At 39.0% G+C, this 25,601-nt stretch overlaps 1 protein-coding gene across 1 annotated transcript in view; it reads right to left on the bottom strand.

Annotated features, from left to right (window-relative positions):
- MCF2 (MCF.2 cell line derived transforming sequence) overlaps positions 1-24,362 on the bottom strand; it is a 94,866-nt gene extending 70,504 nt beyond the window's left edge. The window contains 4 exon segments of the mRNA XM_059678633.1: positions 2,487-2,577; positions 4,340-4,454; positions 23,425-23,493; positions 24,353-24,362. Of these exon segments, the coding sequence (XP_059534616.1) occupies positions 2,487-2,577; positions 4,340-4,454; positions 23,425-23,493; positions 24,353-24,362 (285 nt within the window).
- Positions 24,363-25,601: the final 1,239 nt, after the last annotated feature.

The following is a 25,601-nucleotide window of genomic DNA, read 5'->3' as shown; positions in this document are numbered from 1 at the left end:
CACCCAACCAGAAAAGCAAAAGGAAAAAAAAATACAAAAATATGAAGATAGCGCAAGGAGCCTCTGGGACAACTTCAAGCATACCAACATCTGAATTATAGGTGTGCCAGAAGAAGAGAGAGAGCAAGATATTGAAAACCTATTTGAAGAAATAATGACAGAAAACTTCCCCTACCTGCTGAAAGAAATAGACTTACAAGTCCAGGAAGCACAGAGAATCCCAAACAAAAGGAATCCAAAGAGGACCACACCAAGACACATCATAATTAAAATGCCAAGAGCAAAAGACAAAGAGAGAATCTTAAAAGCAGCAAGAGAAAGTCAGTTACCTACAAGGGAGTACCCATACGACTGTCAGCTGATTTCTCAACAGTAACTCTGCAGGCCAGAAGGGAGTGGCAAGAAATATTCAAAGTGATGAATAGCAAGAACCTACAACCAAGATTACTCTACCCAGCAAAGCTATCATTTAGAATTGAAGGTCAGATAAAGAGCTTCACAGACAAAAAAAAAGCTAAAGGAGTTCATCACCACCAAACCAGTATTATATGAAATGCTGAAGGGTATTCTTTAAGAAGAGGAAGAAGAAGAAAATGGTAAAGATAAAAATTATGAACAACAAAGTGACAACAAATACATATTTATCAACAAGTGAATCTAAAAATCAAGTGAATAAAAAATCTGATGAACAGAATAAACTGGTTAATAGAATAGAAACATGGGCATAGAAAGGGAGTGGACTGACAATTCTCAGGAGGAAGGGAGTGTGGGGGTGCGGGAAGAGGATGGACAAAAATCGTACACCTATGGACGGGGAGGCATAAGGGCAAGGGGTGGGTTGGGAACCGGATGGAGGGGAGCTATGGGGGGGAAAGAGGAACAACTGTAATAATCTGAACAATAAAGATTTATTTTTAAAAAAAGAAATAAAAAGAATCAACATTACTTTAAAAATGTGACTACTTTTGAAAAGGCAAAAAGATATTATACAAAGTCAAGGCTTTGTAATTTTATTTGAGTAACTTGTGTGAATCAACTCTTCTCTCCATTGCTTATGATTAAACACCTGTTAAAGAAATTTAAAAAAACAAGTTGCTGACTTACCTAAGATGAGTAGTAATTCATACTGGTTATGAAAAGAATAATAATATCATTCATTTCACCATGTGAGTTCAGTACACAGCTGACCTTAATGCCAGGATTAGTGGCCCAAGCACCCACATAGTCTAATATATATATATATATACATGCACACATATATATCACTTTTGACTGTCCAAAACTTAACTACTAATAGCCTAATGTTGACTGGAAGTCTTACCCATAATATAAACTGTAGATTAACACATAATTTGCATATTATATGTGTTATATGCTATATTCTTAAAATAAACTAAGATAGAGAAAAGAAAACCTCATTAAGATAATCATAAGGAAGGAAAATACATTTATGGTATTCATCGAAAAAAATACGTGTGTAAGTGAACCCACATAGTTCAAAGCCGTGTGGTTCAAGTATCAACTGGATTTTTTACACTTGTTAGCAACTTAGTATAGTAAAAAGAACCCAGGCTCAGAAGCCTAACAACCTAGATTTTTGTCTTGCATTCACAAATCAACTTTCTCTGCTGGGTGTGGCCTCCTGTGTCAGTCAGGAGATAAACAGAATTTCAGATGGTTGACGATGTTAGACTCCCAAAGAAAAAATTGCATGGACTGGCTCCCGGCACCCAGCTACTCTGGTCTGATTGAAAGTTGATCACATGGTATTTCCACAGACAGCCCTACTCTTGCCAGCTCAGAAGGAGTCTACGGGTTCTTCATCACCCTCCTCTTTTATGAAAGAGAAGGTTCAAACAATGCCACTATAACAGGTGAGCCTAACAATGTAAAAGATCATCTTCCCTGAGGGCAGGATTGCATCTCTCATAATGTTTCCTTTAGGGAAACTGTTTTATCTGGATCTTAAAAAGCTGGGAACTAGATTCCAAAAAGGTATATATGTCATTTTATAAGTGACTCACTTCCTAACTCTATCCCAGGTGCGGGGTGTGGGGGGAGTCTGGAAAGATACACTTGTTAAAAATGTTATTTTGGGATGGTTGTATTATTAACTACTGTTTTAAACTTTCTTCTTTATACTTTTCCATATTACAATGAGTATACAATACAGCTATTTCCAGTTTTAAAAGTTCCCATAAAAACTTGCCTTGCTCTGAAAGTCATAGGGAACCATGAGTCTCTTCCACTCATAACTGGAACCATTTACTCATTCTTTCCCATTAGGTTTTATTTTGGGTGGAGTTGTTTAGCTCAATCTCCTGTACCAACTCTTCTTCCTACTTTCCTGCCTCACCACCACATCTATTTTATTGTCTCCATCAGTAATTTTTTATCTCCATCAATATTAAAATATTCTATATCCCCACAAGCAGAACATATAACATAAAACAAAAATAAGTTACTAAAAATGCATTTGTACTTACAGAGATTTTTTGGAGAGAGACTTTGATAGAAGACCATGTATCCAATCTTCGATCAAGAATAATGGTAAACCGGGAGTCAGATCCATTTTTCCTGCAAAATAAGGAAAATAATATGTATTTATTAGTAATAATCCAAATTTGCTAGATACATCCTTACTTCTGATTATTTCATTTAATTTGATGTCTTAACTAAAGATAGTTTGGGATTTGGAAGCTATCACTAAGTGCTGCCTTGGAAAACCAATTTATTCCATGACTCACTATTTAAAATATCTTTTTCAGCATTAATGTCAATGTTTAAAATAGGCAAGTGACAGTGTAATGCAGATAGGTTACTAAAATGGATTTGGAATACTGCAATCATGGGTATGGGTAAACCTTATAGACAGCTGTCTTTCATGACATCAGATTTAACTTTCCATGGCAATCCATCATAAGCCAACAATCATTCATTTATTCATTCATTCAGAAAAATATTATTAAATATGTTTTAATCTTTTGTCTACCATTTTAGGGAATGCAGTTTAGTGAATAACAGAACTTTTTTTTTTGGTTGATCTTTACTTGAAACATTTTCCTTTGTAGTTCTTAACTAGCAGGGCATTCCACTGCACCACTGTTGACGTCATCTATGACATCATGAGGGTGGCAGCCATCCACCTTGCAGCCCACAAACTGGGTAGTCCCCATGATCTCCATATGGTTACAGAGAGTTATACAGTTAAACATCAGTGCCACATCTGTCAGAAAATGTTAATAATGTCATCAAAAGTGATATTTCCACTGTGCTTAATGTGGTTTTTCTTCCTTCTTTCTGCCTCTTGGCAGTTCTTTGAGGGCTTTGATGATCAGGACAGAGGCAGAAGGTACTGCCTCAATATGGGCCTGTTTGTTCTAAATGGTCAGTTTCACTGTAATCCCCAGACTCTTCCAATCAACAATTGCTTGGGCCATGTAAACACCAACATTTATTTTGGATACAGACACAGAGGGCTGATCTTGGGGATCAGGGCATATGTGGCACCAACTTCCTCACTGTAGCAGCTAAGGTATATGACTTTGATTTCATTGGGGTCAAACTTCAGGAGCATGGTGGAGGCAGCAGGTATTGGATGAACCCAGAATAGAGACAACCAAAGAAAGTTGCACCTAAGCCTCCTCCAAGCCAAAAGCTTTTCAAAGCTAGAATTTATATTTGCCCTAAAAAGACCATTTTCAAACTTCAAGGGGTGTTCTATAAATTTAGTTTTTTAGAATTTGATATTTGTCCATGAGACTCTTCACAATTTTACCATCCTAGATTTGTGCCCCCTTAGTCTTCAGGGTTAGCCACTGTAAAATGTTTCCTTTAACAAATTTATCTTCAACCTAAATAAGATCTTTAAAGGAGCTTTTGAAAGATTCCCTCTTACAGTGTTCAAGTCTCAAATGTTCTCCAATATCAATAAGTTCCTCCTAATATATTACAATATCACTTTTGAGTCTATTTGACCTTTAGTCTTCTTATTTTACCCTTGGAAGAAATGAAGAATAGCTGCCCTCACTCATGGCTAGTAAGATTTCCTTTTACACATATTGAAGCTTTATATACTATTGTAAATTTCAACTTAATGTTCTTCATGGGGACAAATATTCTAGACCCCCAATTTTGTATTCAGAAATCCCCCATATAATTTTTATAGCTATTTAGTTAGCTGACTGCTTCCCCTTCTATTCCTTATCTGCTCTGAAGGCGATTCTTATGATCATTTACAATAATAATAAAAGTCACACTTAAAGGCCATTGTTGTGTTATTACATTCATATGGGTATCTAATATAAAACAAATTGAAAACTGTTAGAAAATGCTATACCTTGCAATAGATGTCAAATAAGTCAGTACTTTTGTTATCACTTCTTCTGGTATGCATCCGAAATTACAATTTTCTGGAAATGTAATGATCCAAGCATTGTCCTTTCCCCGGCCACCTAAAACAGTATTTAAAAATCAAGCAAATTAATAATTTGTGTGACAATAATGCAAGAAAGATAATTTTTAAATATGAAAGGAGCAGTTAGGAGAGAGTTTTTAGCCAATGTAACTTTTATAAGGATGATACCTCTACATAAACCAAAATGGCACCAAGCTCCTAAGTTTAAGAAGTGACAGAATAGATCCTAAATGGATATGGGTGGAGAACAAAGTAAGTTAATATAGTTAGAAGAAAATTTCATGGAATGTACAATCAAAAATATAGTTTATACCTCTGTTTCTTTAGCAATGCTAAGACTTAATTTAAAGTGGATAATTGGCAGTTTAACAGCAAGTGGAAATAAATGATATTCTAATAGATTTGTGAAGACACAACATAAGCAATAATAGCAACAATGGTATAGAAATCGTACCAATGCAAAGAAAGACTTACCATAAATTCTCTGTGAGTTAAAATTCAAATGTACACCCTATTCCATGACCCTTTCTACAGCCTGGAGAATGAGGAACATTGAGAATGAAACCCACCTATGTGCAGGGATAAGCCTTACACATACTTAAGGTTGCACTCTAAACCCAGCCTAGCACGTGTGCACAGAATACTAGCTTAATAAACATTTAGTGCTAAATGGTGATTGAAAAATTATTTTAGGAGGGAAGTTGTAGGGTGGCCTTAGAATTTAGCTTGCAAATAGAAATTTTTAAAGAGGTTTAGTTGTAATTCTTACTTGGCTGAATTTAAGTGATTTAAAGATATAAGGATATAAAAATTCAATGTACAATAAAATATGACAATGGCAAAGGAGAGAGTGGAATTATAAATATTCAACCCACAAGAAAGTAAAACTGGAAGGAAAAAAATAATGGGACAAATAGAAAACAAATAGTACAATAGTATATTAAAACCCAGCTATATGAATAATCACATTAAATATACATAATCTTGACACCCCAATTAAAAGTTAGTGATTATCAAATTGGATACAAAATTAAGACCCAGGTATATGCAATACTGCCTAAAATAAACACACTTTAAACATAAAGGTACACGTGCATTAAAAGCAAATGGATAGAAAAAGATATGCCATGTTAAAATTACTCAAAGGAAGCTAGTTTTCAAAAAAGTAGATTTCAGAATCAAAAACATTACTAGATATTAAGAAGATCATCTGATGATCAAACATCAATAAATACATCAAGAGGACATAACGATCCTAAATGCTTATGTACCTGATTACAGAGCTTCAAAATACATGAAACAAAAACTGATAGAACTAGAAGGAGAAATAAGCAAATCTACAGTTTTAGTCAGACATTCCACAACCTCTCTCTTAGTTATATATAGAGCAAGTAGACAGGAAATTTGCAAGGAGACTGAACAACAGTCTCAACTAATATGACCTGACATTTATAGAACACTCCAACCAACAAAATACACATTCTCCAATGCATTTGTTTTTTTTTGTTTTGTTTTGTTTTTTTTTTTCTTTCTTTTTTTTTTATTGCTTAAAGTAATACAAAGGGTATTACATATGTATCCATTTTATCCCCCCGCCCTAGACAGTCCCCTAGCCTCCCCTATCACCCAGTGTCTTATGTCCATTGGTTATGCTTATATGCATGCATACAAGTCCTTTAGTTGATCTCTTACCCCCCTACCTCCTGCCCCCCAACCCTCCCCGGCCTTCCCGCTGCAGCTCGACAATCTGTTTGAGGCAGCTCTGCCTCTGTATCTATTGTTCAAAAGTTTATAATGGTCTCTATTGTCCACGAATGAGTGAGATCATGTGGTATTTTTCCTTTATTGACTGGCTTATTTCACTTAGCATAATGCTCTCCAGTTCCATCCATGACGTTGCAAATGGTAAGAGTTCCTTCCTTTTTATAGCAGCATAGTATTCCATCGTGTAGATGTACCACAGTTTTCTAATCCATTCATCTACTGATGGGCACTTAGGCTGTTTCCAGATCTTAGCTATGGTGAATTGTGCTGCTATGAACATAGGGGTGCATATATCCTTTCTGATTGGTGTTTCTGGTTTCTTGGGATATATTCCTAGAAGTGGGATCACAGGGTCAAATGGGAGTTCCATTTTCAGTTTTTTAAGGAAACTCCATACTGTCTTCCATAGTGGCTGCACCAGTCTGCATTCCCACCAGCAGTGCACAAGTGTTCCTTTTTCTCCACATCCTCTCCAGCACTTGTCGTTTGTTGATTTGTTGATGATAGCCAGCCTGACAGGTGTGAGATGGTACCTCATTGCTGTTTTGATTTGCATCTCTCGGATGATTAGTGACTTTGAGCATGTTTTCATATGTCTCTTGGCTTTCTGAATGTCCTCTTTTGAAAGGTGTCTATTTAGGTCCTTTGCCCATTTTTTGATTGGATTGTTTATCTTTCTTTTGTTAAGTTGTATGAGTTCCCTATAAATTTTGGAGATTAGGCCCTTATCAGATATGTCATTGGCAAATATGTTTTCCCACACAGTGGGTTTTCTCGTTGTTTTGTTGATGGTTTCTTTTGCTGTGCAGAAGCTTTTTATTTTGATGTAGTCCCATTTGTTCATTTTTTCTTTAGTTTCAAGTGCCCTAGGAGCTGTATCAGTGAAGAAATTGCTTCGGCATATGTCTGAGATTTTCTTGCCTTTGGATTCTTCTAGAATTTTTATGGTATCCTGTCGTACATTTAAGTCCTTTATCCATTTTGAGTTTATTTTTGTGTATGGTGTAAGTTGGTGGTCTAGTTTCATTTTCTTGCATATATCTGTCCAATTTTCCCAACACCATTTATTGAAGAGACTATCTTGGCTCCATTGTATGTTCTTGCCTCCTTTGTCAAATATTAATTGAGCATATTGGTTCGGGCCGATTTCTGGGCTCTCTATTCTATTCCATTGATCTATATGCCTATTCTTGTGCCAGTAGCAGGCAGTTTTGAGAACAGTGGCTTTGTAATACAACTTGATATCTGGTATTGAGATCCCACCTACTTTGGTCTTTTTCAGGATTGCTGCAGCTATTCAGGGTCTTTTTTTATTCCAGATGAATTTTTGGAAAGTTCGTTCTAGATCTCTGAAGTATGCTGTTGGTACTTTAATGGGAAGTGCGTTGAATTTATAGATTGTTTTGGGTAGTATGGACATTTTGATGATGTTGATTCTACCAATCCATGAACACGGTATGTTCTTCCATCTGTTTATGTCTTCCTCTATGTCTTTTTTCAACGTCCTGTAGTTTTCTGAGTAGAGGTCTTTTACCTCTTTAGTTAAGTTTATTCCTAGGTAGCTTAGTTTTTTCGGTGCAATGGTAAACGGGATTGTTTTTATAATCTCTCTTTCTGAAAGTTCACTATTGGTGTATAGAAATGCCTCAGATTTCTTGGGGTTAATTTTGTATCCTGCTACATTGCCAAATTCATGTATTAAGTCTAGTAGCTTTTTGATGGAATCTCTAGGGTTTTGTATGTATAATATCATGTCGTCTGCAAATAAGGACAGTTTTACTTCCTCTTTTCCAATTTGGATGCCTTTTATTTCTTCTTCTTGCCGAATTGCAGTGGCTAACACTTCCAGTACTATGTTGAACAGGAGTGGTGAGAGGGGGCATCCCTGTCTTGTTCCTGTTCTTAGGGGAAATGGTGTTAGTTTTTGTCCGTTGAGTATGATGTTGGCTGTGGGCCTGTCATATATGGCTTTTATTATGTTGAGGTATGATCCTTCTACTCCCACCTTGGTGAGAGTTTTTATCAAAAATGGGTGTTGAATTTTGTCAAATGCTTTTTCTGCATCAATTGATATGACCATGTGGTTTTTTTCTTTCAATTTGTTTATGTGATGTATCACGTTTATTGATTTGCGGATATTGTACCATCCTTGCATCCCTGGGATAAATCCTACTTGGTCATGGTGTATGATCTTTCTGATGTACTGCTGGATCCGATTTGCTAAGATTTTGTTGAGGATTTTGGCATCTATGTTCATGAGGGATATTGGCCTGTAATTCTCTTTCATTGTGTTGTCTTTACCTGGTTTTGGTATTAGGGTGATGCTGGCTTCATAGAGTGAGCTTGGAAGTGTTCCTTCCTCTTGAATTTTTTGTAGTAGTCTGAGGAGGATAGGTTTTAGTTCTTCCTTGAATGTTTGGTAAAACTCCCCTGTGAAGCCGTCTGGTCCTGGGCTTTTGTTTGATGGAAGCTTTTTGATGACTGCTTCAATTTCTTCCATAGTTATTGGCCTGTTGAGATTTTTAGATTCTTCCTGATTGAGTTTTGGAATGCTGTATTTTTCTAGGAATTTGTCCATTTCCTCCAGGTTGTCTAGTTTGTTGGAGTAAAGCTGTCCATAGTATTTTTTAACAATCATTTGTATTTCTGTGGGGTCTGTTGTTATTTCGCCTCTATCGTTTCTGATTTTATTTATTTGGGTCCTCTCTCTCTGCTTCTTGGTGAGTCTGGCTAGAGGTTTATCAATCTTGTTTATCCTTTCAAAGAACCAGCTCTTGGTTTCATTGATTTTCTGTATTGTTTTTTTGGTCTCTATGTCATTTATTTCTGCTCTAATCTTTATTATCTCCTTCCTTCTGCTCACTCTGAGGTTTTCTTGTTGCTCTCTTTCTAATTCTTTGAGTTGTAGAGTTAGATGATTTACTACCATTTTTTCTTGTTTTTTGAGATAGGCCTGTAGAGCTATAAACTTCCCTCTCAGGACTGCTTTCAATGTGTCCCATAGGTTTTGGATTGTTGTGTTTTCATTGTCATTAGTTTCCAGGATGTTTTTAATTTCTTCTTTGATCTCATTGGTAACCCAATCAATATTTAATAGCATGCTATTCAGCTTCCAGGTGTTTGAGTATTTTGGGTTGTTTTTATTGTAGTTTATTTCTAATATTATGCCATCGTGGTCTGCGAAGACGCTTTTTATGATTTCAATCTTCTTGAATTTGGGGATACTTTGCTTGTGACCCAATATGTGGTCTATTTTTGAATATGTCCCATGAGCACCTGAGAAGAACGTATATTCTCTGGCTTTGGGGTGAAGTGTTCTGAAGATGTCTATTAAGTCCATCTGATCTAGTGAGTCATTTAGGATTGCTGTATCTTTGCTGATTGCTTGTCTATAGGACTTATCCAGTGCTGTCAATGGTGTATTAAAGTCCCCTACTATGATTGTATTGTTGTCGATCTCTCCTTTGATATTTTCCAGGAGTTTTTTTATGAATTTGGGTGCTCCTACATTGGGTGCATATATGTTTACCAGGGTTATATCTTCTTGTTGTATTGATCCCTTTAGTATTATGAAGTGGCCTTCCTTATCTCTTGTTAAGGCCTTCACTTTGAGGTCTATTTTGTCCGATATAAGTATTGCTACCCCAGCTTTCTTTTCCTTTCCATTTGCCTGAAAGATATTTTTCCATCCTTTCACTTTCAGTCTGTGTGAGTCCCTTCTAATGAGGTGGGTTTCTTGTAGACAGCAGATGTATGGGTCATGTTTTTTTATCCATTCAGCCACTCGATGTCTTTTGGTTGGAGCATTTAGTCCGTTTACGTTTAAAGTTATTATTGAAAGGTACTTGTTTGTAGCCATTTCTTTTTGTGTGTGTGTGTGGCTGTTTTCTTTCTGAGCTTTTTATTTCTTCTTTTTATACCAGTCCCTTTAGCATTCCTTGCATTGCTGGCTTGGTGGTGACAAACTCCCTTAGTCTTTTTTTGTCTGTGAAGCTTCTTATTTCCCCTTCAAGTTTGAATGATAGCCTTGCTGGATAGAGTATTCTTGGATTCAGTCCTTTGCTTTGCATCACTTTGTAAATTTCAGTCCATTCTTTTCTGGCCTGATGTGTTTCTGTTGAGAAGTCATTTGACAATCTAATGGGAGATCCCTTGTATGTAACTTTCCGTCTCTCTCTTGCAGCCTGTAAGATTCTCTCTTTGTCCTGAACATTTGCCATGGTGATTATGATGTGTCTTGGTGTGGGTCTTTTCGGGTTCACCTTGTTTGGGACTCTCTGGGCTTGTGTGACTTTTTTCTTCCCCACCTCAGGAAAGTTTTCTGATATTATTTCTTCGATAGGTTTTCTAATCCTTGTTCATCTTTCTGTTGTTCTGGTACTCCTATTATTCGTATGTTGTTTCGTTTCATGTTGTCCCAAAGCTCCCTTAGGCTCTCCTCCTGTCTTTTAATTTTTTTCTCCAATTGCAGTACATTTTGGGTGTGTTTTGCTTCCTTGTCTTCTAATTCACTTATTCGGTCCTCCGCTTCTCCTAGTCTACTGTTGATACTTTCAATGGAGTTTTTCATTGCAGCTATATCACTCTTCATTTCTTCTTGGGTCTTACTTAGGTTGTTGATTTTTTCATCTGTTTCTTCTAGCTTCTTCCATATGTTATCGATTTTTTCATCTGTTTCTTCTAGCTTCTTCCATATGTTATCGATTTTTTCATCTGTTTCTTCTTGCTTCTTGCAGAGGTTGTCGATTTTTTCCTCCATCCGGTTTATGCACCCTAGGATCCTTATTCTGAATTCTTTATCTGTCATGTTGCATGCCTCTGTATTACTTAGCTGCTTTTCTGGAGAGTCCTCCTTCTCTTTCCTTTGGGGCTTTCTTTGTCTACCCATGTTTGATCTCACTGACATATCTAGACGTTGAGTTGTTCAGTGGTTGCTCCCTTGGTGGCAGTGACTCCTTGGTCTGTGGTTGCTCTTCGGGCGGTTGTGGTAGCAGCTGCTCTTCAGTTGGCAGCAGCTCCTCTGGTGGGTGCTATTCACAGCTGTGGTGGCTCTTCCGGCTGGTGGGGCGAGGTTTCACGTACAGCTGCTGTTCCTCAGCAGAGGATGAGGTGCTCAGGAGGTTGCTGTTGCTTGGATCTGCTGCGTTGATTTAAAGGCACAAAATACAACACAACAAGGCACCACGTACCAGGCACTATACACAAATATATTCACGATATTAATAACCCCAATTAAAGGTGACCACCTGAATTAAGAGAATTAGGGGATAAGGAAGAAGGAAGAGAAAAAGATAAAAGAGAAAAAGGAAAAGAAAAGTAGGGACCAAAAAAAGGGAGTGCAAAAATGAAATTGGGAAAAAGGAAGGGGGAAAATAAAAGCGAGAAAAGAAAAGAAAAAAAAAAAAAGAGCGAAAAGAGAGAATGAAGTGGAAGAGGGAAGAGACTTTTTATATGAGGAGAATACTCCTATAGAACAGCCATTAATCCCAACAAATTCCAGCAACAGCTCCCTGGATATGAATGCAAACTAGAAACAACCAATAATATAACGATGAAAATAGAATGGTGAACACTAATCCCAAAATAAAATAAAGAAAAAATAAAATGGCACTTTAAAAAATGGTAAAATGGTAGCAGTAATAATACTGGTTAAAAATAAGAAGGTAGTAATTAAAAGGGTAAAATCAGGTGATGGAAAAAGAAGAAAAGAAAGAAAAAAAAAAGAACAGAAAAAAAAAGAATGAAAAAAAAATTGGTTTCTTAGTTAAAAAGTGAAAAAAGAAAAAAAATTGCAGTAGTGAAGGTCCTTCGTTTCTTCTATTCTTCAGTGTGGCTCGCCTTAGACCTTCCAGGTATTCAGGAGAGTGTTGAGTTTCCCTGCGATATACTGTTCCTCTGTGTTGTAAACCACAGTCCTTATTTTAAAGCATGCCGCATTTATTTCCCAGACTGCCTTATTTTGTGTTTAGCAAAGAGTCAGTTTGTGGGCCAGCCTCTGGGTGGCAGTGTTCTGGGGTTGGCCTCTGAGGCTATAGGGCCTCTCTGTCCAGTGGAAGTTCACTGCCCAGAGCTGACTGCGTAATAGTTAGTTACCGGCGCTATGTTGTTGCTGGGATTGAAAATCCCCCTATAGGCCAGACCCTGTTAACTCCCAGGGACTGATCAGGTTATCTTAATCCTTGATCTCGTACAGGGTGGAATCTGGGTGTGGCTGTGCTCCTTGCCTGGGGGCTGGGGGGAGGAGACTCCCTCTCAGGAGCGGGTGGCTGCCCCAGTCCCGGGCTCTGGGGTGTCTCAGCACTCAATTCACTACCACCTCTCCCGGCTCCCCCTCTTTCCCCAGTCTCTCCCCAGATTCCACTCCCCAGCACACTCTCCCTCTCTTCAGCACAGGTGAGTGTCTGTATCCGAAATGTCCCATGAACAGGATTCAGTGAAAACAAACAAACAAATGCCGGCCGCGGAAACGGGGAAGGCTTGGTTTCTGTAAGCTTCTTCTCTTACCGGGACTGCATGGTCAGGTCAGCTCTTCAGTCTGCCCCCTTTAGGCTCAGTCCTCCGTGATCACAGAACCCAGCTCTCAATTTCCCTGGTGGCGCCAGGAATCCCGCGGTTCTCCTTTCCCCCCCGTCAGGGGCTGTGCCTGTCCCAAGGGATGCGGCTGTCTGCCACGCGGTCTCCCTCCGACTCTCTGGGCTCAGAGGTCTGGCAAACTTTCCTGCCCAAATCCCTGGTTTTTTTTTTTTACCTTACCAGGGGAGTTCTGCTCTTCCCGGCTGTAAACCCTCTCACCAGCTGAGCAATTTCGCCAATTCGGTGTGAGTGTTACTAGCTTCAGCTGCTCGTTCCATTTGCTCCGGGACACGACCTGGGACACGTCTGCCTATATCGCCGCCATCTTGGTTCTCCCTCTCTCCAATGCATTTGGAAAGAGATAAAATTAATTCTTTGCCTTAATCTTTACCAAAAGAAATTTGAGTGAGAATTCCCATTCCCAAATTATCTTTTGAATCAAAATAATCCAAATTATTAAATCAAATGATGATAAATCCTCAGTATATAATAGACTTAAAGTGCAGAATTTTTAAGGAATATTTATCATGGAGAATTATGGCATCTAAGCAAGAGTCTTAAAGGAACTCAAAGGAAAAATGGTATAACTCTGAACCAAGAGATTTAGTGTATCACTAAACAAAGAGCCTCTATAGATAGGTTACAGTATAGAACTCGTAATATAAATAATATACTAGTATGATATTTTAATGTAACCTATATCTTTTATACAATACTAGAGGCCCAGTGCATGGATTCATGCACATTGAAAGTAAATTAATTAGAAGGTGGCCGGCAGGGGTCCTTTGGCCTGGCCTGTGGGGATCGGGCCGAAACTGGCAGTCTGACATCCCCTGAGGGGTCCTGGAGTGCAAGAGGGCACTCTGCAAAGTTTCTGTCGCTCAGCAGCTCCTGTGTTGAGGGTCTGCCCCCTAGTGGTCAGTGCGTGTCATAGGGCCGGTTGGCTGGTTGCTTAGGCTTTTATATATATAGACTAGGGGCCCGGTGCACGAAATTCATGCACTGGGTGTGTGTGGATGGGGGGAGTGTCCCTCAGCCCAGCCTGCCCCCTCTCACATACTGGGAGCCCTCAGGCGTTGACCCCCATCACCCTCCAATCGCAGGATCGGCCCCTTGCCCAGGCCTGACGCCTCTGACAGAGGTGTCAGGCCTGGGCAGGGGACCCTCATTTACCCCCATCACTGGTTCTGCCCCCAGCCCAGGCCTGATGCCTCTGGCCCAGGCGTCAGGCCTGGGCAGGGGACCCCCAGACCCCTCCGATTGCTGGCTCTGCCCCTTGCCCAGGCCTGATGCCTCGGCCAGAGGCGTAGACCCCCATCACCCTCCGATCGCCTGATCGGCCCCTTGCCCAGGCCTGACGACTCTGCCAGAGGTGTCAGGCTTGGACAGGGGACCCCCATCTCCCCCCTATCACTGGCTCTGACCCCTGCCCAGGCCTGAGGCCTCTGGCCCAGGAATCATGCCTGGGCAGGGGACCCCCATCTCCCTCTGATTGCTTGCTCCACCCCCTGCCCAAGCCTGATGCCTCTGACCCAGGTTTCAGGCCTGGGCAAGGGGACCATCATATCCCTCCAATCCCCGGCTCCGCCCCCCACCCCCCCGCGGTTGCAGGCTCCGCCCCTGCCCAGGCCTAACGCCTCTGGCTGAGGCATCCGGCTCAGGCAGCGGGGACCCACAGCTGCAGTGGCCCCGCGATCGTGGGCTCTGCTTTAGGCCCAGGCAAGGGACCCCTAGCTCCCGGGACTGCCAGCTTCGACCATTCCCAGCTCCCATCGCTGGCTCCACCCCTACTTCCTGCTATCACTGGCCAGGGCAGCAAAGATGCCTGATTCTCCAGCTCTTAGCTCCCCCCTGGGTTTCCGATCACTGTCAGTGGCAGGGGGCTTCTTCCTGCTTTCCCTTTCGCCTCCCTGCATTGTGCCTACATATGCAAATTAGCCGCCATCTTTGTTGGCAGTTAACTGCCATCTTAGTTGGCAGTTAATTTGCATATAGCCCTGATTAGCCAATGAAAAGGGTAGCACTGTACGCCAATTACCATTTTTCTCTTTTATTAGTGTAGATAACACAGACTTGCCAAGTAAGTTGGTAAGCACTCTAGTTAAAGACAGAATAAACTAGCACTTAGACAAACTATACCTACACCAAAGAAAAGAATGCAAGGTTCTTATAAGGATAAATTATCATCTACTAATCTAAAAACTGTTATTATCCTTGTGCACCTACAAGTGCTGTACTAGGTAGTAAATTTGTAACTAAAGAATGCAAGAGACGTTTTAATTCTAAATTGGGAGATTTTAATTATTTTCCCCATTGAGAACCCTTTCTTTAAAAGAAATCAGAAACCTTTTGAAAACTACTACCAAAAGCAGATAAGAAATGAATTGTAGAGAGGGATCTGGGTGAGGAATAAGCCCCCATGGCAGTTCTATTTGGAACAGAGTTTGGAAAACACTGTGAGCTTCAGTAAAATCCCCCAAACTCAACAGTGATAGTATGTCACACGTTTATACCACTTGTAAAATAAAGCATAGACCTATCCGGTTTGGCTCAGTGGATAGAGCATCGGCCTGCAGACTCAAGGGTCCTGAGTTTAATTCCTGGTCAGAGCACATGCCCAGGTTGCAGGCTCCATCCCCAGTAGGGGTCTTGCAGGAGGCAGCTGATCAATGATTTTCTCTAATCATTAATGTTTCTATCTCTTTTCCTTCCTCTCTGAAATAAATAAAAAATATACCTTAAAAATAAAAATAAATAAGTAAAGCATAAAACCACATTAAGTCACCACTAATTCACAATTACCACTAATTATAATCATAAAGCAGAGGCTAGATTGAAGTGCCCAATTAAGATAATCTATAAAATAAATGCTTGTTTAGTAAACGTGAGAACATAGGTATCATTTTAGGAGAAAAAATTAAACTACTTAAAAGAAATGTTTGTTTCATGTATTCTCAACACTAAAGAAGCATTCATTTTCATGCAAATAATGCATATAACTTGTAAATTTTTGTTTAATATAATATTACTATTTAATAGTAAATTCAAATTTCTCTAACACCTGAAAGCAATTAGTTTGTCTTTAAGCAAAACTTTCCTTAGTTATCTGACCAAGTCAAAAGGAAAGGGGTGCTTATATCTCTAAAACTATATAATGCTATTGAGAAGCATTATTCACAGTAGCCAGAAGGCAGAAGCAATCCAAGTATCAAATCAACAGATGAATGGACAAAATGTAGTACATACATAATATGGAATGATATTCCACCTTAAATAGGAGGGAAGTCTTGAAATATGCTACAACATGGAAGGACCTGGAAGACATTATGCTGTTAAATAAGCCAGTCACAGGAGGATAAATACTGTATGATTCCACTTATATGAGGTACCTACAGTAGTCAAATTCATAGACATAGAAAATAGAATGAAGGTTACCAGGGGCTGGGAAAGGAAGGAATGGGAAGTTATTTTTTAATGAATACAGAGTTTCAATTTTGCAATATGAAGAGTTCTGGAGACCTATGGTGATGATGGTTGCACGAAAATGAAAATGTAATTAATGCCACTGATTTGTATACTTAAAATTGATGAAGATGGTAAATTCTTTATGTATATTTTATCAAAAATTTTTAAGGAGTATGGAGAAGATGGCAGCCGGAAGGATGGCAGTGAGTGAGTGTGAGTAAGGGAGCGAAGGGGGAGTACCTGGACATGTGGGGGGGCGTACATAAAGGACAGTTAGATTCTGCAGGACTTTTGGAGACTAGAGGATCAGGCTCCCCTAGCCAAGCAGCCTCTGCTACTGCTACAATCTATCCTGGGATGGCTGGCACTGCCAGCTCTACCACAGAGGCCATGCCATCTTGCAGGGGAGAGCTGCTATGACTGGGAGCCCAGCCTCATCCCCACCCAGGGAGCCCTCGGACACCTCCCAGGACCCTACAGACACTCTGGCCAGGGACCTGCTGCCTTGGCTGCAGACCCACAAACACTGAGATGCCAGTCTCCCTGGCCACGGGCTCTTATGAGTTCGGGAGAGTGCTCCCATCCTGCCGGCCAGACACTTTAGCCCCAGGCACCATGACAGTGTAGGAACAGCCAAGCCTTAAACAGCAACCCCAGGCTCCACAATCACACACAAACAGCCAAGCCTTATGCAGCAATCCCAGATGCCACTACCACGCTAGTTGACACCAAGCCCAACGTAGCAACCCTGGTGGCCGCAACCAAGTGTGAGCAACCAAGCCCTACGCAGCAACACTGGGTGCCTCACACAGCAACCCCGGTGGCACTACTGCTCAAATCACCGCCAAGCTCGACGAATCGACCCTGTGACTGGTGGCCATGCTATCCGTCGCCAATCCTGCTGCTGCAGTCACAGCTCCAGTACAACTTGATACAAGATCATTTGGTGATAGCAAAATAGGGAGACAAAGAAACAACCCCCAAAGGAAAGAAAAGGAGGACTCGCCAGAAAAGGAAACAGAGGCACACAATTTGTCAGAAAAAGAATTTAGAGTAAGGGTCATACAGTTCATAAATCAGATGGATGAGAAAAATCAACAACTTATATAAGAATCAAAAGGAAATAAATAATGATATAGCTCCAATAAAAAAACACTATGGAAGGTTTCAACAGTAGACTAGAAGAAGTGGAGGACCAAATTAGTGAATTAGAAGACAGGGCCGAAAAACACATCCAATCTGAAATGCAATTGGAGAAAAAAAATAAAAGGCAGGAGGAGAGCCTAAGGGAACTTCGGCACAATGTGAATGAAGCAACATACGTATAATAGGGGTGCAGAACAACAAGAAGAAGAGCAATGGTTAGAAACCCTACTTGAAGAAATAATGTCTGAAAACTTCCCTGAATTGGGGAAGAAGAAAGTCACACAAGCAGAGTCCCAAAAATGATGAACCCAAAAAGACCCACACCAAGACACATCATAATTATGATGGCAAACATTAATGACAAAGAGAGAATCTTAAAGGCTGTAAGAGAGAGACAGAAAGTTACCTACAAGAGATCTCCCATTAGATTATCAAACCATTTCTTAACAGAAATACATCAAGCTAGAAAGGAATAGAAGGAAGTATACAAAGTGATGCAAAGCAAGGGACTGAATCCAAGAATACTCTATCCAGCAAGGCTATCATTCAAAATTGAAGGGGAAATCAGGAGCTTCACAGGCAAAGAAAAGGCTAAGTGAGTTTATCACTACCAAGCCAACAATACAAGAAATGCTAAAGGGACTGTTGTAAAAAGAAGAAATAAAAAGGGAAGCAGGAACACAGGCACAAAAAAATAAAAATGGCTACCAACAAATTCCTATCAATAATGACTTTGAACATAAATGGCCTGAATGCTCCAATCAAAAGACATCGAGTGGCTGAATGGACAAGAAAATATGACCCATATATATATGCTGTCTGCAGGAGACCCACATCAGAACAAAATACACACAGAGACTGAAAGTGAAGAGATGAAAAATACATTTCAGACAAATGGAAATGAAAAAAAAAGCAATACTTATATTGGACAAAATAGACCTCAAAGTGAAAGCCATAACAAGAGATAAGGAAGGCTACTTCATAATACTAAAGGGATCAATACCACAAGAAGATATAATTCTGATAGACATATATGCACCCAATACAGGGGTGCCCAAATACATAAAAAAAAAACTTCTGGAAGAAATCAAGGGAGAGATCGACAACAATACAATCATAGTAGGAGATTTTAATATCCCACTGACATCACTGGATAAATCCTCTGGATCAAAATCAGCAAAGAAACATCAATCCTAAATGACTCACTAGATCAGATGGATGTAATTGACATCTTCAGAAAATTCCACCCTATAGCTACAGAATATACATTCTTCACAAGTGCACATGGGACACTTTCAAAGATAGACCACATACTGAGTCACGAGCAAAGTCTCTCCAAATTCAAGAAGATTGAAATCATATCAAGCATCTTCTCAGACCACAATGGCATAATATTAGAAATAAAATACAATAAAAACAATTTAAAAAATCAAACATTTGGAGGCTGAATAGCATGCTATTAAACAATGATTGGGTTACCAAAAAGATCAAAGAAGAAATAAAAAGCATCATGGCAATAAATGGCAATGAAAACACAACAATCCAAAATCTATGGGACACAGTGAAAGCAGTCTTGAGAGGGAAGTTCATAGCTCTACAGGCCTACCTGGAAAAAAAAGAAAGAAAAAAAATGATAATAAATTATCTAAGCCTGCAACTTAATCAGAAAGAGAGTAACAAGAAAAGCCCAGAGTAAGCAGAAGGAAAGAAATAATAAAGATCAGAGCAGAAATAAACAACATAGAGACAAAAAAAAAGAAATACAAAAGATCAATGAAACCAAGAGGTGGTTCTTTGAAAGGATAAACAAGATTGATGAACCTCTAGCCAGGCTCACCAAAAAAACAAAGAGAGAGGACCCAAATAAAGAAAATCAGAAAGGAAAGAGGTGAAGTAACAACCGACACACAGACATACAAAGGATTATAAAAAAAGTACTACAAACAACCCTACTCCAACAAACTGGACAACCTTGACGAAATGGACACATTCCTAGAAAAATACAAGCTTACAAAACTCAATCGGGAAGAATAAAAAACCTGAATAGGCTGAAGACTACTGATGAAATTGAAACAGTAATCAAAAAACTTCCAGTTAACAAAAGCCATGGTCCAGATGGCTTTACAGGTGAGTTTTACCAAATATTCAAAGAAGAACTAAAACCTATTCTTCTCAGACTATTCCAAAAAAATTCAAGAGAAAGGCATACTTCCAAGCTCTTTCTATGGTGCCAGCATTACCCTAATCCCAAAACCAGATAAAGACACTACAAAGAAAGAGAATTACATGCCAATATCCCTGATGAACATAGATGCTAAAGTCCTCAACAAAATTCTAGCAAATTGGGTCCAGCATTACATTAGAAAGATCATACATCATGACCAAGAGGGATTTATTCCAGGGATGCAAGGATAGTACAATATCTGCAAATCAAAAAACGTGATACATCATGTAAACAAATTGAGAGATAAAAATCATATAGTCATATCAATTGATGCAGAAAGGGTATCTGACAAAATCCAACACCCTTTCCTGATAAAAACTCTAAGCAAAGTGGGAATAGAGGGATCATATCCCAACATAATAAAAGCCTTATATGGCAAACCTACATCCAACATCTTAATTGCCAAAAATGAAAACCATTTCACCTAAGAACAGGAACAAGACAGGGATGCCCACTTTCACCACTCCTGTTCGACATAGTTCTGCAAGTGCTAGCCATAGCAATTAGAAAAGAAGAAGAAATAAAAGGTATCTAAATTGGAAAAGAAAACGTAAAACTGTCATTATTTGCAGATGACATGATATTGTACATAAACCCTAGAGACTCCATCAAAAAATTATTAGACTTAATAAATGAATTCTGCAATGTAGCAGGATACAAAATTAATACCAAGAAATCTATGGCATTTTTATACACCATAATGAACTTACAGAAAGAGAGATTAAAAAAACAATCCCATTTACCATTGCAAAAAAAAAGATACCTAAGAATAAACTTAATTAAGAAGGTAAAAGACCTGTACTCAGAAAAATACAGGACACCAAAAAAGAGATCGAGGAAGACATAAACAGATGGAAGAACATACGGATTGGTAGAATCAACATAATTAAAATGTCCATACTGCCCAAAGCTATCTATAGATTTAATGCACTCCCCATTAAAACAACAATGGCATATTTCACAAACCTAGAATGAACTCTCCAAAAATTCATCTGAAATAAAAAAAGAGACCCCCAATAGCTGCAGCAATCCTGAGAAAGAAGAACAAAGTAGGAGGGATCTCAATACCAGATATCAAGCAGTATTACAAAGCCACTGTTCTCAAAACTGCCTGGCATTGGCACAAGAACAGACATATAGACCAATGGAATAGAATAGAGAACCCAGAAATTGATCCAAATCACTATGCTCAATTAATATTTGACAAAGGAGGCAAGAGCATACAATAGAATCAGGACAGTCTCTTCAATAAATGGTGCTGGGAAAATTGGGCAGGTACATACAAAAAAATGAAACTAGACCACCAACTTACACCATAAACAAAAATAAAGTCAAAATGGATAAAGGACTAAAGCATAAGATGGGAAAACATAAAAAACTTAGAAGCTATAGGCAGCAAAACAGCAGACATTTGTCGTAGCAATATGTTTACCGATACAGCTTGTAGGGCAATGGAAACTAAGGAGAAAATAAACAAATGGGACTACATCAAAATAAAAAGCTTCTGCCCTAACCGGTTTGGCTCAGTGAATAGAGAGTCGGCCTGCAGACTGAAGTGTCCCGGGTTCGATTCCAGTCAAGGGCATGTACCTTGGTTGCAGGCACATCCTCAGTAGGGGGCGTGCAGGAGGCAGCTGATTGATGTTTCTCTCTCATCGATGTTTCTAACTCTCTATCCTTTTCCTTTCCTCTCTGTAAAAAAATCAATAAAATGTATTTAAAATTTAAAAAAAAACGCTTCTGCACAGCAAATGAAACCATCAACAAAGCAAGAAAGCCCACTGCATGGGAGAATGTATTTGCCAATGTTATCTCCAATAAGGGTTTAATCTCCAAAATTTACAGGAAACACATACAACTTAACAAAAGGAAGATAAACAATCCAATCAAAAAATGGGCAATGGACCTAAATAGACACTTTTTGAAAGAGGACATAAATAAGGCTGAGAGACATATGAAAACATGCTCAAAGTCACTAATCATCCGAGAGATGCAAATCAAAACAAAATGAGGTATCATCTCACACCTATCAGAATGGCTATCATCAACAAATCAACAAATGACAAGTCCTAGCAAGGATGAGGAAAAAAAGGAACCCTCTTGCTCTGCTGGTGAGAATGTAGACAATGGTGCAGACACTGTGGAAAACAGTATGGGATTTCCTCAAAAAATTAAAATGGAACCTCCATTTGACCCAGTAATCCCACTTCTAGGACTATGGCTCAAGAAATCAGAAACACCAATCAGAAAGGATATATGCATTCCTATGTTCATAGCAGTACAATATACAATAGCTAAGAATTGGAAACAGCCTAAGTGCCCATCAGCAGATGAGTGGGTTAAAAAAAACTGTGATACATCTACACAATGAAATACTACACTGCGGTAAAAAAGAAGGAATTCTTACCATTTGCAATGGCATGGATAGAACGGGAGAGTATTATGCTAAGCAAAGTAAGCCAGTCAGAGAAAGATAAATATCACATGATCTCACTCATTTGTGGAATATAATGAACAACATAAACTGATGAACAAAAACAGATCCAGAGACAGAGAAGCATTGATCAGACCATCAAACCTCAGAGGGAATGTAGGGGAGCGTGGGGGTAAGGGAGAGAGATCAACCAAAGGACTTGTATACATGCATATAAGCCTAGCCAATAGACACAGACACCAGGGAGGTGAGAGCAAGAGTGGGGGGTGGGAGGGCAATGGGGGATAAGGATACATATGTAATACCTTAATCAATAAAGAAAAAAACAATAACAAATAGAACCAGAGTTTTAGAAGCATCGAACAGACTGTCCAATCTATGAGGGAAAGTGGGGAGTGAGGGGGTAAGAGATCAACCAAAGGACTTTTATGCATGCATATGAGCATAACCAATGGACACAGACAGTAGAGGGGTGGGGACATGTGCTGGAGGGTGGGGGTGGCCGGGGAGAGGTCACTGGGTAAAAAGGGAGACTTATGTAATACTTTAAACAATAAATAATCTAAAACAATTTTTAATTATATACAAATGCATATACATATACAAATGCAGATATATATTTTAGAAAAGTAAACAACTTTTATCATGTGTAAATAAAATCCTAAAAAAAAAACACAACTTAGTACGTGCTACTTGATTAGGTGAGTGGCTTGACAGAATTAGTAATAAACATTTAAGTAATCATAGTAGCCGAAGCCGGTTTGGCTCAGTGGATAGAGCGTCGGCCTGTGGACTGAAGGGTCCCAGGTTCGATTCCGGTCAAGGGCATGTACCTGGGTTGCGGGCATATCCCCAGTAGGAGATGTGCAGGAGGCAGCTGATCAGTGTTTCTCTCTCATCGATGTTTCTAACTCTCTATCATCTCTCTCCCTTCCTCTCTATAAAAAATCAATAAAATATATTTTTTTAAAAAAAGAGTACAGTGGAAGAGAAAATCTCAAGTATGCCACCTTAGTTGCCACCCTCTAACCCAGCCAGCATCCACTTAGGAGATATATTCTACTTTCACTTATCATGAACTTCGAAAGACTTAGCTGAAAGTCAATACACAAAGGTGGTAACATTGGTTTTAATCACATATCTAAATGTATCGGAAAACCTCCAATTATTCTCTAAATGTCCATTTTTAGCAACTATTTACACAATGTATAAGTGTTTATTAAAATAGTGTTTGTTTCTCTCTCTCTCTCTCTCTCTCTCTCTCTCTCTCTCTCTCTCACACACACACACACACACACACACACACACACACACACACACACACTCTAAAAAGGACCAAAGTAACTTTGCTAATAGATTCATACATTTATCTCATCTAAATATATGTAAAAGTCTGCTTACCGGACAAAAATGCAATGTCTTGCATTAAGAAATGACTGATGTCCTTTACACTGAGATGCAGCTCGGAATCTATGACAAATAAGAAAGAGAAACAACATATATGTTAAAGTACAGCTAGAACCATACACATGATTGCACATTGTGCTAAAAAGAACTCCAGGGGTCCCACAGATCTGTGTCCACAGACATGTTGCTGATCTTCCCTTCTTTACTCTTCAGTTACATGGCAGGGAAATCTCACTGTTGAAAACATCACTAAGTAGGACCAGTGTCTTAGCTCTCAGAATCTATGCCCAGGATATTAACTACTCTCATTTGCCAGAAAGCCAGGGGCAAAGGTCCAAACTCTGAATATATAGGATGTCCCTAAAAAATGTATACACATACATTTTTGAGAGCTCAATTGATGTTTATTTTCAGATTTAACATATTGGAATTAATAATTATTCAAAGTGTGTATACATTTTTGGGACATCCTGCATATTCAAAGGTAGATAGCCATGGAGGCACTAAGGTAGATAGTCACGGAGACACTATCAAACTATCTTCTACTTCTGATAATGCCTTTTATGCCACAAAACTTTATTAGAAATTACAAATCACTTCTCAGATCTCTTATCTTATTAAATCCTTAAAATAACCTGAAAGGAAAGTATTATTATTATCCCATTTTATAAGTCAGGAAAAGAGTTGGAGAGTAAGTACAGTGAAACATGTGGCTTTTGAGTCAGACAGACCTGAATTCAAAATCTCAATTTGTTGCATTTACAGGCTGTACAAACGAGTGCAAGTTCCTTAGGCTCTCAGCCTGTTTACTCACTTGTAAACTGGGCATAATAGCATCTAACTCACAGGGTGCTGTGCCAAGTAAATGCAAAATATCTGACATAATAATAGGACTTTTATAAACAGTATCATATTAACTCACCTTTGATCATTACAGCAGAACAATATCCATGCACTCATTGTTCAATATGTTTTAGTTGTCCCTGATCTTAAGTGCTGATTTCTAATGTTCAATTCTAGTGAACTCTATATAGGAGCCAAAAATCAAAGTCCACTACCTGCCTCTGGTCCATGAGCAAGACTAACTTTTTAAAAGAAAACAGGTCATCAAACTAGGCTATTTTGGATTATTGGTTTTAATGCCTGTGGTTTCACACCTCTTATAGAAGCCGTATTTTCCACTTGTCTCTGATACAAAAGGCATTCAAAGATCTAGTCTCTGGTGGTGTCAGGCAGAGGACACATTACTCTTCTTAGTGCTCCTCAAATCATACAATATGGATGTGGTTTATCAAGGTAAACCCTGCTCAACAGCATTACAAAAACAAATTCTCGATGGGTCCACACTAGACACCTGAATAGGGTATCTGTTACAGAATGACCTACCCCTCATCCTCCCCCAATTGAAACATAAAGCAATTAATTGACAAATTTATTTTCATAAGATCTATGCCATTAAAAATCTGCAATTTATCAGGACATAAAAATCAATTCCTAAAAATGTCTTGTAATGTTTTTAAAATGAGGCTCCTGGTATGTCCCAGGCCAAGGAGTACACTTCCACATTTTTGTGTCTTTATATCCAAAAAATGTTACATGTTTCCTCAGATAAAAGAATGTGCTTCTGTCAGCCACAAATATGTGTCCCACATTGACATTTTTAGACATGGAGACATGGAAGGAGGGTAAGAATGGGAATAATGCAAAGAGGACTAGAACTCTCTCTGCCCTTCAAGGCCTGTAAAAGTGGCAATGCCCCAAATGTTTTCTGCCATTTAAATAAGAGCATTAGGCCTGGCTGATGTGGCTCAGTGGTTGAGCGTCAACCACGAGTCATGATTTGATTTCCAGTCAGGGCACATGCCCGTTTGCAGGCTCGATCCCCAGTAGGGGTGTGCAGGAGGCAGCCCATCAATGATTGACGTTTCTATCTCTCCCTTCCTCTCTCTGAAATCAATGAAAACATATTTTTAAAAGATCTTTATTAAATAAATAAACAAATAAATAAGATCATTAGGCATTAAAATATTCCTACATAATGAAATTCAAATCCCTCCCTGCTTTGATCAGTAAAAGATAAATTGATGAATTTTATGTCAGATGTCAGAAGTACTAATATCTGCAACTTCGTTTCTCCCACACCATTCAGGTTCCTACATAGGTACAGAAAG

The sequence above is a fragment of the Myotis daubentonii genome, chromosome X (assembly GCF_963259705.1).
Source record: "Myotis daubentonii chromosome X, mMyoDau2.1, whole genome shotgun sequence".
Taxonomy (NCBI): Eukaryota; Metazoa; Chordata; class Mammalia; order Chiroptera; family Vespertilionidae; genus Myotis; species Myotis daubentonii.
The sequence above is the reverse complement of the archived record's forward strand: the minus strand, read 5'-3'. Positions and strand labels throughout refer to the sequence as shown.